Below are 16,328 nucleotides of genomic sequence, written 5' to 3'. Positions count from 1 at the left end.
ACATTCATCCATGTATGTTGGAGCTTGTGTCACAATTTCCTTCCTTTCGGGCTGAATAACCTCCCACTGTCTGTATACAACACATTTTTTTTTTTTGGTCTTTTGCCTTTTTAGGGCCACATCCACAGCATATGGAGGTTCCCAGGCTACGGGTCCAATTGCAGCTACAGCCGCCGGCCTACGCCACAGCCACAGCAATGCAGGATCCCAACTGCATCTGCCACCTACACCACAGCTCACAGCAATGCCAGATCCTTAACCCACCAAGCGAGGCCAGGGATCGAACCCACGTTCTCATGGATGCTAGTTGGGTTCGTTAACTACTGAGCCACGAGGGGAACTCCTATACAACACATGCTGTTTGTCATGTATGCCTCCATCAGTGGACACGGGGATTCCATCCCTCCACCCCATTTTTTAGCAGCTGTGAACGATGCTGCTATGAACACAGGTGTACACGTGTCTGTCTGAGTCCGGCCTTCACTTCTTTTGGGCACATACCCAGAAGCAGTACTGCTGGATCACATGGCAATTCTGTTTCTAATTTTGCAAAGAGCTGTTCTTTCTTTCTTTTTCTTTCTTTCTTTTGTTTTCTCCTCCTACATCCAATAACAGCCCAACACAGTCAGTGCCAACACTGCTTTCCTTTCCAGAAGGCCTCTGGACCACTGCTATCTCAGGAGTCGAAAAGCAATTTTCCCTCTTTCCAAGTTCAGCTGCAGAAATCACCTGATTGAAAACTGCAGAAAAACCCTCCTCCCACACAGGAACAGAACCGCTCAGAAAGCCCAGCCCACCAGCTAATTACAGGCTTTTCACCAGGATTCTCAGTAAATGCTTAAATTGCAGATCAACCTTCCTTTGGTTAGGATGTGTTTGGAAACATGCTAATGGGCTGGGTTTCGGATCCTTAGCCTGGAGGTGACAGCTCTTTCTCCCAGGATGATGAATAAAGCTAGTTAAACCTTAGGGATTTTAATTCAGGAGAATCATAGCTTTGCCCAGATCCCGTTTCTTTATTATTCCACTGCTGGCCTCTATATAAGATGCCACCCAGCCAGGCTTTCCACTCACAGGTGTGCTTCTGAACCCTGACTGAGCATTAAAAATATGTGAGATGCTTTCAGAGTTCCCTTTGTGGCTCAGCGGTTAATGAACCCGACTAGGATCCATGAGGATGCAGGTTTGATCCCAGGCCTTGCTCAGTGGGTTAAGGATCCAGCATTGCCATGAGCTGTGGTATAGGTCGCAGACATGGCTCCGATCCCACATTGCTGTGGCTGTGGCTGTGGTGTAGGCCAGAAGCTACAGCTCTGATTGGACCCCTAGCCTGGGAACCTCCATATGCCATGGGTGTGGCCCTAAAAAAAGAAAAAAAGAAAAAAAGAAAGAAAGAAACATGTGAGATGCTTTAAAAATACAGATCACTATAGAGAGCCCAAGACCCCGGCTTAGTCCAGGTGAGTAAGAGTCTTTGGGTTTGTGATCTGGCCACTGGCTGCATTTTACAGCTCCTGGCTGATTCCAAAGTGCAGCCAGGCACGGAGTCCTGCCATCCTTCCTGCTCTTTAAAGAATATTTTCTTTTTTTTTTTTTTTTTTTTTTTTTGTCTTTTTGTCTTTTTGTCTTTTGTCGTTGTTGTTTGTTGTTGTTGCTATCTCTTGGGCCGCTTCCGCGGCATGTGGAGGTTCCCAGGCCAGGGGTTGAATCGGAGCTGTAGCCACCGGCCTACGCCAGAGCCACAGCAACACGGGATCTGAGCCGCGTCTGCAACCTACACCACAGCTCATGGCAACGCCGGATCGTTAACCCACTGAGCAAGGGCAGGGACCGAACCCGCAACCTAATAGTTCCTAGTCGGATTCGTTAACCACTGCGCCACGACGGGAACTCCTAAAGAATATTTTCAGTTGTGAGGAAATAGGAGCTAGGGGCCCCAAACCTCCACTTTTTTTTTTTTTTTTTTTTTTTTTGGTCTTTTTGCTATTTCTTTGGGCCACTCCCGCAGCATATGGAGGTTCCCAGGCTAGGGATCAAATCGGAGCTGTAGTCACTGGCCTACGCCAGAGCCACAGCAACGCAGGATCCAAGCCGCGTCTGCAACCTACACCACAGCTCACGGCAACGCCAGATCATTAACCCACTGAGCAAGGGCAGGGACCGAACCCACAACCTCATGGTTCCTAGTCGGATTCGTTAACCACTGCGCCACGACGGGAACTCCCAAACCTCCACTTTTAAAGGAGAGGAACAGTCTTCCCTGAATGGAGAGCACAGGCCTTGTCTGCTGGGCACAGCTGACAACTGGCCCCTGACGTGCGGGGGGTGAAATGAGAGAAGTAGGGGGAGGGGGTGGGAGCGGGATGGATGGGGAGTTTGGGGTTAGTGGACGCAAACTACTGCATTTTGAATGGATAAGCAATGAGGTCCTACTGAACAGCACAGGGAACTATATCCAGTCTCTTGGGCTAGAACAGGATGCAAGATAGTATGAGAAGAGGTGTGGAGTGAGACACACCTGGATGGTGAAGGCGGTGACTTCAGGGAGAAAAGACTGGCAGGGGCGTGAGGCAGAGAATAAAATGTCTTTTTTTTTTTTTTTTGTCTCTTAGGGCCGCACCCTTGGCATATGGAGGTTCCCAGGCTAGGGGTCGAATTGGAGCTGCAGCTGCCAGCCTACAGCAATGCAGGACCCAAGCCACGTCTGTGACCTACACCACATCTCATGGCAACGCCGGATCCTTAACCCACTGAGTGAGGCCAGGGATTGAACCTCATGAAGCCTAGTTGGGTTCGTTACCTCTGAGCCACTACAGGAACTCCAAAATGTCCTTTTAATGATAGTTAACAGTTGACCAAGGGCTTGTGCTGGGCTCAGCAGAGGGCTTAGCACTGACTATGAATGGATCTCATTTAATCTGTGACAGTTCCTGGGTTATGCCCATTCTACAGATGAGAAAATTGAGGCACGTAGATCTTGCCCAAGAACACAAAATCAGGACCAGGCTATACATTTAAAGTCTCTCTTCTTTTTCTTCCTTTTTTTTTTTTTTTTGGCTGAGCTCACCCTTGGCATGTGGAAGTTCCTGGGCCAGGGATCGAACCGAGCCCTTGGAGTGACAACACCAGTCCTTAACCCCCAAGAGAATTCTCTCTCTGTTCTTCTGATTCACTGTCCATACAGATGCTTCAGCTGTATCACTCATAAGCATGTGCTATTCCTGTCATAAAATTTGAAGTCAAACACCAAAGTGTCAGACTTTCCATGTGGGCTCTCAGTGTCCCCCCAGGATCCCCTCTTGATCTAAACGTGCACCAATCAGTCCTTTATTCTCAGTAGGAATGTAGGAATTGATATTCTGTGTTTGGATCCCATCTTGATCAATAACATAGACCACACTGCCTGCCTGCCACCTTGAAGGAATCAATGGACTCTTTTCTGTCTTGATCTGAAATCTTGCAGAGAGAGGGGCCCTTGTCTGCCGGGAACTCGATCTGGACAGAAGCCATCACAGCCTGGATCTGCCAGGGTAGGTGTCCCTGATTGGAAGCAGATTCTCTGAGGTCTTGAGAAAGCCCAGAACCAGCCTGCCTCAGAGGGGTCTCAGAGCGTGGAATATAAGCTTGTGCAGCGGAAGCCTTGCCTGCAAAAGTTTTTCAGCCATGGCCTGCTTTCTGGGGGCACCTGCAGCCAAGTTTCCTAGACTGGCTCTAAAGAGATGAGGGTTTCCAGTTGCTCTGGAGCAGGACACCTCAAAGTGTAACATCATGGAGTGCCTGTCCTGGCTCAGTGGTTAACAAACCTGACTAGTAGCCATGAGGATGAGGGTTCAATCCCTGGCCTCACCCAGTGGTTTAAGGATCCGGCGTTGCTGTGAGCTGTGGTGAGGTCGAAGACGTGGCTCTGATCTGGTGTCACTATGGCTGTGGTGTAGGCCGGCTGCTGCAGCTCCGATTCGACTCCTAGCCTGGGAACCTCCATATGCCATGAGTGCAGCCCTAAAAAGACAAAAGACAGGGGGAAAAAAAAAAGTGTAATATCAGCTCCCCAGTGCCAGTACTACTCGGGTACTTGAGGAAATGCGGACCCCTTGATCTTAGCAGCCAGCAAGACCACAGCTTGAATCCTGACTCTACCAGCTTGAGCCCCCAAGTGGACTGTTTATGGTTTAAGTCTCTCGCCCTGTGAGTGGATGAGTATGACACTGACTTGACGGGGTGGGTTAGGACGCATAATAGCAACATTATAGGTGAGGTTTGTAAAAAGGATCCAGGAAACAATAACCATTATTTCTATTAACTCTAGGTTATGGGAGAAGGGGAGCAGTTTCTAAAATGATCTCTAATCCCTCCCCTTGGATGTGAGCTGGACTTAGTGACTTGCTTCTAACCAGTAGGATCCGGCCAAAGAGACAGGATGTCATTTCCAAGACTAGGTTACAAAAAGACTCTGGCGTCCAGCCTGGTCACCCCTCTTACCCTCTCACTTGCCCACTTGAACGGAAACCATCTCCCATGTCATGAGTTGCCCGATGAAGCAGCTCACATGGTATGGAATTGGGGGAAGGTCACTGCCAACACCCAAGGAAGAACTGAAGCCCCACGCAACATCTTGCAAGGAACTGGATCCTGGCAACAACTATGTGAGGGAGCTTGTAAACAGATACCCATGCCCCTGTTCCTCCCCAGGTGAGCCTGCAGATGAGACTGCAGCCCAGTCAACACCTTAACTGCAGCCTTGTCAGAGAACCTCAGCCAGAAGCACCCAGCAAAACTATGCCTGGATTCTTGACCCACAGGAACTATGAGATAATAGTGTGTTCATTGTTTTTTATTCTTATTTATTTTTTATTTATTTTTAATTTTTTAAATTTTTTTGTCTTTTCGTCTTTTCTAGAGCCGCACCCGCGGCATATGGAGGTTCACAGGCTACGGGTCGAATTGGAGCTGCAGCTGCCGGCCTACACCACAGCCACAGCAGTGCCAGATCTGAGCCATGTCTGCAACTTACACCACAGCACACAGCAATGCCAGATCCTTAAGCTGCTGAGCGAGGCCAGGGATCGAACCCGCAACCTCATGGTTCCTAGTCAGATTCATTAACCACTGCGCCATGACAGGAACTCCCAGTTTTTTATTTTTAAATGGGAGTTGCAACATTTATTCCAGGTTTTGATTTTTTTTTTTTTTTTTTTCTTTTTGGCCACATCCCAGCATGTGGAAATTCCGAGGCTAGGGACTGAACCTGTGCCGCAGCAGTGACCAGGGCCCCAGTGGTGAAAATGCAGGAGCTTTAACCAGCTAGGCCACCAGAGAACTCCCAATATCCATGCTTTAAGCCACTACATTTTGGGGTGATTTGTTTTGCAGCACTCGATAACTAAGACACCCTGGAAATAGTAGGTTAAATTACTTGCTAGAAATGATAGATTCAGAGTGTGGCACATGAAACCCCTATTTTAATGCCATGGCCTCTAGGAACTCTTTCAAAATCCTCCCTGAGTCAGGTAATCCTACTGTCTCATGCTTCTCTATTAGACCGTAAGCTACTTGAATCGTCATACCATCAAAGCTAACCTAGTGAGCGCTTACTATTATCTCAAGGTCATAAGTCTCTTAACCTTCACAACACACCTACGCAGTAAGTACTAGTATGGCCCACATTTTACAGATGGAAGAAACGGAGGCTCAGAGAGGCTAAGCAATGTGCCCAAGACTTGGGTAATTGTGTGGAAGTGCCAGGAAATCTGGCTTCAAAATCTACATTTGTAACGATTATACTTTGTGGGTCCATGGGTCTTGGCCAAGGTCACAAATGGTAAGTGAATTCAAGCCCAGGGAGCTGAATACCAGACATGAAGGTCTTACACATCACCCTCCCCAGACGCCTTCTATCTCTAGGACAACGCGCTGAACATGGCTCACCTGGCATGCATCAACATCTGGAACACCACCTACCTGTAAACACTAGGCTGGCATTTTCCAGTTCTTCTTGGGGTACTTTGAAGCTGAAGGATTCGTTGTAGAAAGGATCAATTGTGCCTCTTAAGAACGATGTCTTCTTGGTTTTCACAAGCTTGAGTCCATGAACCAGCTGGATTTTCACAAAGGGGTCTGAGAATCGGACAGAGAATCATGGAAAGGTGGAGATCACGAAACCCAATCCATCTATCCATGCACTCTCCCATCCGTCCATCATTTACTCATCCATTCTTCCATCTATTCATCTGTCCATCCATGCAACTTCCCAACTGTATGACAGCCCGACCCCTGACCCATCCTTTCATCTATTTTCCCATCAGTCCATCCATCTTTCCACCTATCAGTTCATACACTCCTCCTTTCATTCATCCATTTTCCCATCTATCCATATATGATGCATCCTGTCTTTCCCCCATCCAGCTGCTTATTTGCTCATCCCTTTCTCTCTTCCTCCAGCCATGCAAGATTTATTGAGCTCCTGCTATGAGTCAGGCCTTGCGTTCGCTTTACAGATGAAGAAATTGAGGACTCAAGACAGCAAATGATTTGCCTAAGATCGGGCTGGTGGAAGAAGAGCCAGACCCAGAGCCCATCCTAGTTTTTTATCCTTAGAAATCTATTACCATGTCAGTGAGCCCACAGCCTATCCGCTGGAAAACAGAGATGGCAAAATTATAACCATCATTCTTAGATCACTTTATAGTTTACAAAGAGATTCATGTACATTACTAAGTTACATTTGTTTAAGCAACCCAATGAGATGAATACTGCTATTATCTCAATTTTCCAGATGGAGAAATTGAGGCTTATAGAGGTTAGGTAACTTCCCCGAGGCCACATCATTTACAAACAATAGAACTAGGATTTGGTTCCAGGCAGTTTGACTCTGGAACCCTTAATCATTTTATCATACTGACTCTCCCACTGGGATGACTCTGAAACTCTCCACACTTAATACCATTCCCTTCACTGGCCCCTTTAAAAGCTGTTTTTATAACATAGTTGTTGAGAATACAAGTTGTCTTCTAAATTCAGCTGTCATTTTATAGCAGAAGTAATTTATTCTAGCTATTCCACTTAGAGAAGACAGTGTGTCCACCACTGAGCTGAAGAGATCCCAGTGACCACGGCTGCTTTCATGATAATATCCTCTGCTGTCAAGAAAGTACATATAGATGGAAAGTAATCTGTTTTCTTTTATTAAAAGATGCTGGAATTGGTGTGCTGTGAAGTAGACACGTTAAATACAACAGTCTTTACAGCACTGGGATTTATCAAGATTTATGGTACACTTGACGGGGAGGGGAGGGGGGCACCTCAGGGTGTGTCCACTAGCCCATGGGTTAGAATGGGTACTCAGTGCACACTACCGCCACCTAGAGCATGGTGTCTCTATTGCAGGCATAGCATCTAGAAAGGCAAGTACTTCCTCCCATCTGTATGTGTACAAATAGAATCTAGATTTCAGTCATTATACCTGGTCTCAGTCAAGCCCCCAATTCAAATGGAATACTGGGATAGTATCATTTACCTACCTCATCCTAAGAGACATCTGATCATTTATTTTTCCTCTTTTTAAAATTTTTTTTTGTCTTTTTGCCTTTTCTAGGGCCACTCCCAGGGCATATGGAGGTTCCCAGGCTAGGGGTCTAATCGGAGCTGTAACCACCGGCCTACGCCACAACCACAACTTGGGATCTGAGCCGTGTCTGCAACCTACACCACAGCTCACGGCAACACCAGATCCTCAACCCACTGAGCAAGGCCAGGGATCGAACCTGCAACCTCGTGGTTCCTAGTTGGATTTTTTAACCACTGTACCACAACGGGAACTCCTATTTTTCCTCTTAAAATTCACATCCTCGTTCTGGATGCTATCTTACCCTCATAGGGGCTTAGTAATTAAGGTATTCAGGATGCAGAAAATCAGTCCCCTTGTGTCAAATGAACAAGATGCCTTGTTCAAGAAAGGGGGGAAGGGAGTTCCCATCGTGACTCAGTGGTACTGAATACGACTAGTATTCATGAGAATGTGAGTTCCATCCCTGGCCTTGCTCCATAGCGTAAGGATCTGGCACTGCCAGGAGCTGTGGTGTAGATCAAAGAGGTGGCTCAGATCCCGTGTTGCTATAACTGTGGTGTAAGCACCCGCAGCTCCGAATCGACGCCTAGCCTGGGAACTTCCATGCTATGGGTGAGGCCTCAAAAAGGCAAAAAAAAAAAAAAAAAAAAAAAAAAAAAGGAAAGAAAGAAAAAAGAAAAAGAAGGGGGAAGGAGGGATCGCACCATACCTGAACCTTGGCTGACATCTGTCTGTAGAAGTTGCTTGGCTCGAATGACATCGACATTCAGTCTCCCAGCGCTCGGGAGATAATTCAGTGACAGAAGCAGCTCCCCCAGTTCTACCTCGTTCTGTGGAGAAAGGATATGGTCAAGACGCTGTGGTTTTCTTGTATTCGTTTTGTACCTGCCATGCAGGAAACTGATCCGAGCAGCTCCCAAATGGACTTCTGTGGGTGGATCAGCTGCCAGTGGATGCCTCTTTCTTTGACTTCTTTTAGCCTCTGCCCCCAATTATTTTCTTTCATCCATCTCAAAAAGTTTGTTCTGCTTAATAGCAGCAACAACAGAGTAATAACAGAAGCATCAATCACGGTAATAAATAAAGGCTACCTGTCAAGTACTGAGCTAAATACTTTCATTGGTTCAACCTTCATGGTGAGTCTGTGTGATACAAGTCTGACTCACATTTAATAGAAGAGAAAACTGAGGCTCAGAGGAAACAGGCTCAGGAGCCAGTCCAAGGTCACACAGCCAGAAAGTGGTAGTGCTGGCATTTGGACCCAGGCAGGCTGACTGCAGATTCTCTGACCACGCTGCTGGTCTGCCTCCCAGCCGGACACCTGGCAGGCAGACCACCCTGCAGGGCGACTATGTGGGTGAGAAATCTGTTCCTAGCTTGCAGACTGAGTCCACAACAGAGCCCATGCTTCCAGCCTTGGCAGCCTCGGCCCCGACATCCCTTGTTAAAGAGCACCCACTCCTTAACTAGATTCAAAGAAATAAAGATACAAAAGTTGAGTTCCCGTCGTGGCTCAGTGGAAACGAATCGGACCAGTATCCATGAGGATACAGGTTCAATCCCTGGCCTTGCCCAGAGGGTTAAGGATCTGCCATTGCCGTGAGCTGTGGTCTAGGTCATAGACTCGGCTGGGATCTGGCGTTCCTGGGCCCCCCACCTCCACTTCAAATAAAAAAGACAGAAATATATTTTTTTGGCAAGAATTTGATATCTCAGAAATAATCTTGATCGTTGCGGGGAATTTGCTGGGATTTACAGCTGAGAATGACTATCTTGAATAGCCTGTGATGAGAAGCTCCATAACTACCTCAAGATCAAATCTTCGGCTTCCTCCCGAGGCCTTTCTCCTTTGCTACAAGCGGAAACCCAAACACCAGAAACAAAACTCCGCCTCAGAGTCTCCTTCCTCCTATCCAAATCGAGTCCCATAAGGGTGGCAGGTCAGAGCTGGAAGAACTGGGTTCAGTACTCTAGGTTTGGAGTTCTCGTTGTGGCTCAGCAGGTTAAGGACCTGACATTGTTTCTGTGAGGAGGTGGGTCTGACCCCTGGCCTCACTCAGTAGTTAAGGATCCGGAGCTGCTGTGAGCTGCAGCATGGGCTGTCACAGACGTTATGTGGATCTGATGCTGCAGCTGCAGCTCTGATTCAACCCGACCCAGGAACTTCCAAATGCCGCATATGCAGCACTAAAAATGAAAAAAATATATATACTCCAGGCTTATTAAAAATGAAAAACAAACAAACAAAAAAACACCATGGAGTTCCTGCTGTGGCTCAGCAGGTTAAGAACCTGACTTGTATCCATGAGGATGTGGGTTTGATTCCTGGCTTTGCTCAGTGGGTTAAGGATCCAGAGTTGCCGTGAGCTGTGGTGTAGGTCACAGACAGGGCTTGGATCCTGTGTTGCTGTGGCTGTGGTGTAGGCCGGCAGCTGCAGCTCCCATTCAACCCCTAGCCTGGGAACCTCCATATGCCGTGAGTGCGGTCCTAAAAAGCAAAAAACGACAACAACAACAAAAAAAACCCAAGCCAGGCCATTCTCTCATCTCCCTATTGAATGAAATCCAAAATCTTCTGCCTGATCTTCAACAGAACTGTCAACCTTACATCACTGCTTTTGGGAGCTGATCATTCACGCTGGAGGCTGTCCCCCATCAGAGGATGTTTCTCAGCATCTGTGGTCTCTACCTCCCAGATGCCAGCAGCATCCCCTCCCTAATTGTGACAACCCAAAAAGTCTCTAGACCTTGCCAAATGTCCTTTCAGGGCAAAAGTGCCCAGATGAGAACCACTTGTCTCCCAGGATCTAAATAATTCCACCCCTGCTTATGTCTCAGACTTCATCCAGCTGCCCGATCTGCCTTCCTTCTATTCCTGACTACATAAGACCATTCCCAAAGCTTGCTGCTCCCTCAGCCTGGGACTCTCAACTCAAATGTCACCTCCTCATCTGGGCTTTCCACGACCACCCCATGGAAAAGCGCCCCTTGCCCCCACCACTTTCAACCACATGACCTTGTTTTAATGTCTTTCATGGCACTTGCCCTGGTCATATGTTTTCTTGTCTTCCATAAAGGCAAGGACAGTGTCCATCTCTCCTATATTCAGAGCACGTGGAGACACGTCAATCCAGAAGGCGATGAGAACAGGCTAGGCAGCCCCAACACAGGGGCTGCCTGCCACATCTTGGTCCAAAAGCGCTCATCAGCATGACATCTGTCGCCTGCCCCATCCAACCCCCAGAGAATTGAAGCTGAGGTGGGAGAAGAAACTGGGTGCCTTGCGCCTTGCCCATCTTTTCCCGTCCAAGGCGACATCACAAAGAGGCCTCTTTTCCCTTTTGAAGGACCCGATGAGCTTCATGTGGTTGAACCACGTGGGGTGGGGCTCAAGAGAACCGAAACAGATCATCTGGAAATTACTCCAATGAGTCCAGGAACCACTCTGCCAGCCACCCGCCACCCCCACCCCAGCAGCCGGCTTAGAAAAATCCTGTCTCCCTAGAGCCTCTGCACATAGCTAAGTTCCAATCAATAAAAAAAGAAATCAAAGAAAACCATCTGGGACAAAAGACACTTTCTGGGGCAAACAACAGCCCGCCTCTCCTCCTACATGCTTCCTTGGAAGCGCTTCTAATGACATCCTCTCTCTCGCTCACCCAGCAGAGGGTCTCGGAAGTGTGTGCACCCTTTTACAGGTGCCCAAACACCGCCGCCTTTGTTCCTTTGGTTCGGGAGAAAACTTTTGTCTCTTAATTTACCATGCAAACAACATGAAAATAGGAATGGCTTTTTCTAAAAAAGAAAGCAAAATCCAGCCACAGTCTCAGCTCGTTACACTTTTCATCAAATGCTCTCTTCTCTCCACCGCCCCCTTCGGAGTCTTTTCCCGTCCCTGTCAGTTACCCAAACGACGTCTGCAAAGCCGGGACTGAAATACCACCCCCGACCCTTTTAAAACTTAAATAAATAGACACACATGTTTTCCAAGTTATTACCTACACATCAGAGGTATCCTTTGTAATGTCTACACAGAATATTCCATTAGGCTGAAACGCTGTCATTTATTTTAACCATCTTCCTCCAGCTAGGTGCTTGGGTTATTTTTAATGACCTAAAGTAGGGCACTTTGGCACTTTTCTTCTTTGAGATTACATCCCTTTAATAAAACCCAAGGGTGAACGAGATCACTGGGTCAAAGAATATATTATGATATGGCAAAAATATCCAGATACTTTTCTGCTGTTCAGTATGAGCTGCTAGAACCAATTGCCAAAAGGGCTGACCTAACTTCACAGCCACTGCAGACAGAAAGGCCGGAAGTACCCGCAACATCACCAGCACTGGGTGTTCACCTTCTGACACCTGGGTGTGGGATCAGTGTGATTGCTAAACTATTTTTTGGTTTGCATTTCTTTGATTGACGCTCCAGTCAAATACCGATTTAACAACATCTCCTCTCTTGGGTGGAAACAGTGCCTTTCGGACTTTCCGTGAGAGTTCAATGCCTGTCTTCGATACACCACCATGGCAGGGCTGACAACAAACATTCCACACTGGGAAGTCCCCACTGTGGCACATCGGGTTAAGGATCCAGGGTTGTCTCTGGAGCAGCAAGGGTCTGATCCTCGGCCCGGCGGTTAGGATCTGGGGTTGCCACAGCCATGGTATAGGTTGCGGCTGCAGCTTGGATTCCACCCCTGGCCTGGGAACTTCCCTATGCCACAGAGGTGGCCAATACAAAACAGAAAAACACAAAAACCCCCAACATGTTGCACTGGATTGTATTGGTCTGTTATTGTCATGCTTTCTAATTATTCCTGTCCACCGGATATCTTGTAATGCCTCTAGTTTCCTGACCGCTAAAGGGTCTGAGCATCATTTCATGTCCATCGGCTCTTCATTGTTTTCTCTTCTATGAAGACCCTGTTCCTTCCTTCCTTTCTTTCTTTCTTTCCCTTTCTTTCTTTCTTTCTTTCTTTCTTTCTTTCTTTCTTTCTTTCTTTCTTTCCCTCCCTCCCTCCCTCCCTCCCTCCCTCCCTCCTTCCTTCCTTCTTTCCTTTTCTTTTCTTTCATTTTATTGTTTTGCTTTTTAGGGCCACACCTGTGGCATACGGAGGTTCCCAGGCTAGGGGTCGAATCAGAGCTACAGCTGCCGGTCTACACCACACTGACAGCAACGCTGGATCCGAGTACACCACAGCTCATGGCAACACCAGATCCTTAATGCTCTGAGCAAGGCCAGGGATCAAACCTGCATCCTCGGATACGAGTCGGGTTCGTTACTGCTGAGCCACAAAAGAAACCCTCCCTGTTCATTTCTTTTGGCCCATTTTTCTCTTGGGCATCTACTGATTTATAAAACGGCCTTTAAATGTTATGGCTACTAAATTATTCACCAGTTATGTGTTACAGGTTGAACTGCATCCCTCCCAAAATTCAGATGTTTAAGTTCCACCCCCTCGTGTCTCAGAATAGGACAGTATTTGAAAGAGGGTCGTTGCAGATGTGATTCGTTAAGACACGGTCACCATGGAGCAGAGCGGGCCTTTAATCCCACATGACTGGTGTCCTTATAAAAGGGTGACATTTGGACCCTGACACGCATGCAGGAAGACGCCATGTGAAGACTGAAGATATGCCGCCACAAGCCAAGCTGCTACCGGAAGCCAGGAGAAAGGTCTGGAATAGATCCTTCCTAGAACCTTCGGAGGGAGCACGGCCCTGTTGGCATCTGGATTCCAGAACCGTGTGACAGTAAATTTCTGCTGTTTAAGCCAATTTGTGGTACTTTGTTACGACAGCCCTAGCAAACAAACACAAGTCTATAACTCTCTCACACTGGGGCTTGTTTTTTGTTTTTTTTTTTTTAAATCATGTTTTCTGGTGAGCAGAAGTGGATCATTTCATTTTTTCAAGGTGTATTTACATACTTGTCTTTATTTATTTGTTTATTTGCTTTTATGGCTGCACCTGTGGCATATGGAGGTTCCCAGGCTAGGGGTCGAGTCGGAGATGTAGCCGCCGGCCTATGCCACAGCCACAGCCACACCAGATCCGAGCCGCATCTTCCACCTACAGCACAGCTCGTGGCAATGCCAGATCCTTAACCCACTGAGCAAGGCCAGGGATCGAACCTGTGTCCTCATGGATGCTAGTCAGGTTCGTTAGCCCCTGAGCCAGGACAGGAACGCCCAGTTCCTAATTTTAAAGTAGTAGAAGGCATTCATTGTCTTCCTCTATGGTTCATACTTTACGACTTTTTCAAAAATGCTTTGCTATACTAAGGTCAGAAGGAGAGTCTCCTCTTTTTCCTCCTAAAATGGAAAGTCTGGCTTTTCAAGAGGAAGTCTTGGGACCACCTGGACTTGGTTTTGGTGGGCGGGGCGAGGTAAGGCTTTGTCTTCCTTTTGGAGGCAGGGACCCTCTTTTCTCCTCTCTCTCTGCCCCCATGAGGCCGTGAGCTCTTTGAGGGTAATGGTTTTATGTTACCTCTGTCCACCGCCCCAGGGACAGGACAGACCCTGTCGGAATGGTGGCCAAGAGAAACGATTGTTTATATCCTACGTAAGAAGCCAAACCTTGCAGGGAAGATGATGGGAGAAAGATTCAGTCTTTTGATGTCTGAGAGTCCATGTCCAGGGCTCAATGGCCATCGAAATGAGATCCACCCACTTCAGATCCACTCAAGCATCTTGCAAGAGGGAAAGATGTTGACTCTATTCTAAATTGGGCCCCCAGCGAGCATCTTGTAGCAGAGACAGCTGTTCCAGCAGAAACTGCTCGAGAACATGCAACACTATCAACCCCAAACTGAATGGCACGCATGAGGCCTTGTCTCCAGCTACCCAGGATGCAAAATGAAAAAAAACAGTGGACAGCTGGGGCGAGTCCCCCTCAAGCAGAAGCAGCAGCTGCCGCCGCTGCCACCAGGAATGGGCTAGGACACTTACAGGGAAGTGGCTGGGAGAAGCCCTGCCAGCTAAGGGAGGGATTCAGGTCCGCAGGGTCCAGCCCCCAGCCCCTGCTTCCATCTGCTCATCCCTCTTCTGCAGAGAGAACACCCCACCCCTGTTTCTCTGTGCCTTCATCACCTAATTAGACCAACATTTACCCAACCCCCGTCAACAGATATTTGGGAATAGGACTAGCATACAGTAGGTGCTCAATAATTATCTATTGACTAGGCAACCGTGCTGGACACAAAGGACCCAGCTGTGAGCAACACGGTCAAGGTCGTTGTAATGCAGTTCCTGATGGTAAACGTTATTTAATTAATTATTATGCAGAACTAATTCATCATGGGATCATTGAATTAACACGGCGGCGTGTGCTGCGAAGAATGCCAGGGCGCTGGGGGAACTGATCTTCCTAAGACCCCCCCTTCCCCTGCAGAAGTCAGAACAGGAGTTAGAGGGCCAAGAAGCAGGCACACTGACCAGTGGAAAAGGCCAAAATGGGCAAAAGGCAAGAGGCGGGAGCAGGGCAGGGTGCAGTGCTAAGGCTGAGGGGGGAAAACAGCTCAGCTCATGCCTTGCTGCCAGGTAAGGAGTTTGGATGTATCCTGAGGAATAGGGAGCCACAGAAGGTTTTAGACGGAGAGTTACCTAATTAGATGTACTTTTTTTTTTTTTTGGTTTTTAGGGCCATACCCATGGCATATGGAGGTTCCCAGGCTAGGGGTAGAATCTGAGCTGTGGTCCATGGCCTATGTCACAGTCACAGCTACGCCAGATCCTAGCAAGGTCTGTGACCTACACCACAGCTCACGGCAACCTCAGATCCCTAACCCACTGATCGAGGCCAGGGATCGAACCCACGTCCTCATAAATGCTAGTCGGATTCGTTTCTGCTGAGCCACCACGGGAACTCCTAGATGTGCATTTTTAAAAGATCTTTCTGGCTGCACCTCCCTCCTCTTCTTTTTTCTTTTTACAGCCACACCTGTGGCATATGGAAGGCTCTGGGCCAGGGGTCTAATTGGAGCTATAGCTGGAGCTTATGCCACAGCCTTGGCAGCACCAGATCCAAGACGAACCTGTGACCTACGCAGCAGTGTGTGGCAATGCTGGTTCCCTAGCCCACTGAGTGAGGCCAGGGATCAAACGCACATCTTCACAGAGACTATGTTGGGTCCTTAACCTGCTGAGCCACAGGGGGAGCACGGACCCCCTTCCTCCTCCGGTGGAAGCTGTTTCTCCTTCTGACTCCCTCTTCCATTCATGCTGCAATTGTTCACTTCTCTGCACCTCCCATAACTCTGTAATCTCTTTATGAGGCTATTTTACTTTTCTTGTTCTGTCATGTCTCCGGGGTGGGACTGTCCCTTCTCTGTTCGTGCCCTACACTCTTTCCTGCCCTCAGATTTGGAGGTATTGTGGTTGTTATGTGTTAAACTGTGTCCCTCAGAAAAATCAAGGAACCAAAGCTCCCTCAAGGCCTTCAGAAGGAACCCAAGCTGCCAGCACCTTGACTTTGGACTTCCAGCCTCCCGACTATAGTGTTAAGTAGTTTTAAGCCTCCTGATTCATTGTCATTTGTTACAGCAGCCACAGGAAATGGGTACAGCGGTGGGCCAGGCAGGCGTGAGCCAGGGCTCATCTCCAACGCCACCTCCACCGCTTCCTGTGTGGCCTTGGACATGTTACTGAGCCCCTCTGAGCTCACCTCCTTTCCTCCTGGGGAAACCAGGAGACATAACAGTCACCGTCCCCAAGCCCCAGTGGAGACCACTTCTGTGCGCTTCTTCCCCTGCCACGCGGGA

At 48.0% G+C, this 16,328-nt stretch overlaps 1 protein-coding gene across 4 annotated transcripts in view; it reads right to left on the bottom strand.

Annotated features, from left to right (window-relative positions):
- SYT17 (synaptotagmin 17) overlaps window positions 1-16,328 on the bottom strand; it is a 101,060-nt gene that overhangs the window by 54,630 nt on the left and 30,102 nt on the right. For all 4 annotated transcript variants that reach the window (XM_021086545.1, XM_003124573.5, XM_013987721.2 and 1 more), the window contains exons 6-7: window positions 8,274-8,394; window positions 5,959-6,114 (exon numbers count right to left, since the gene is read on the bottom strand). In XM_021086545.1, coding sequence (XP_020942204.1) covers window positions 5,959-6,114; window positions 8,274-8,394 — 277 coding nt within the window. The remainder of the gene's footprint in view (window positions 1-5,958; window positions 6,115-8,273; window positions 8,395-16,328) is intronic.

Source organism: Sus scrofa, chromosome 3, assembly GCF_000003025.6.
Source record: "Sus scrofa isolate TJ Tabasco breed Duroc chromosome 3, Sscrofa11.1, whole genome shotgun sequence".
Taxonomy (NCBI): domain Eukaryota; kingdom Metazoa; phylum Chordata; class Mammalia; order Artiodactyla; family Suidae; genus Sus; species Sus scrofa.
Note: the sequence above shows the minus strand (reverse complement) of the source record. Positions and strands in the feature narration are given on the sequence as shown.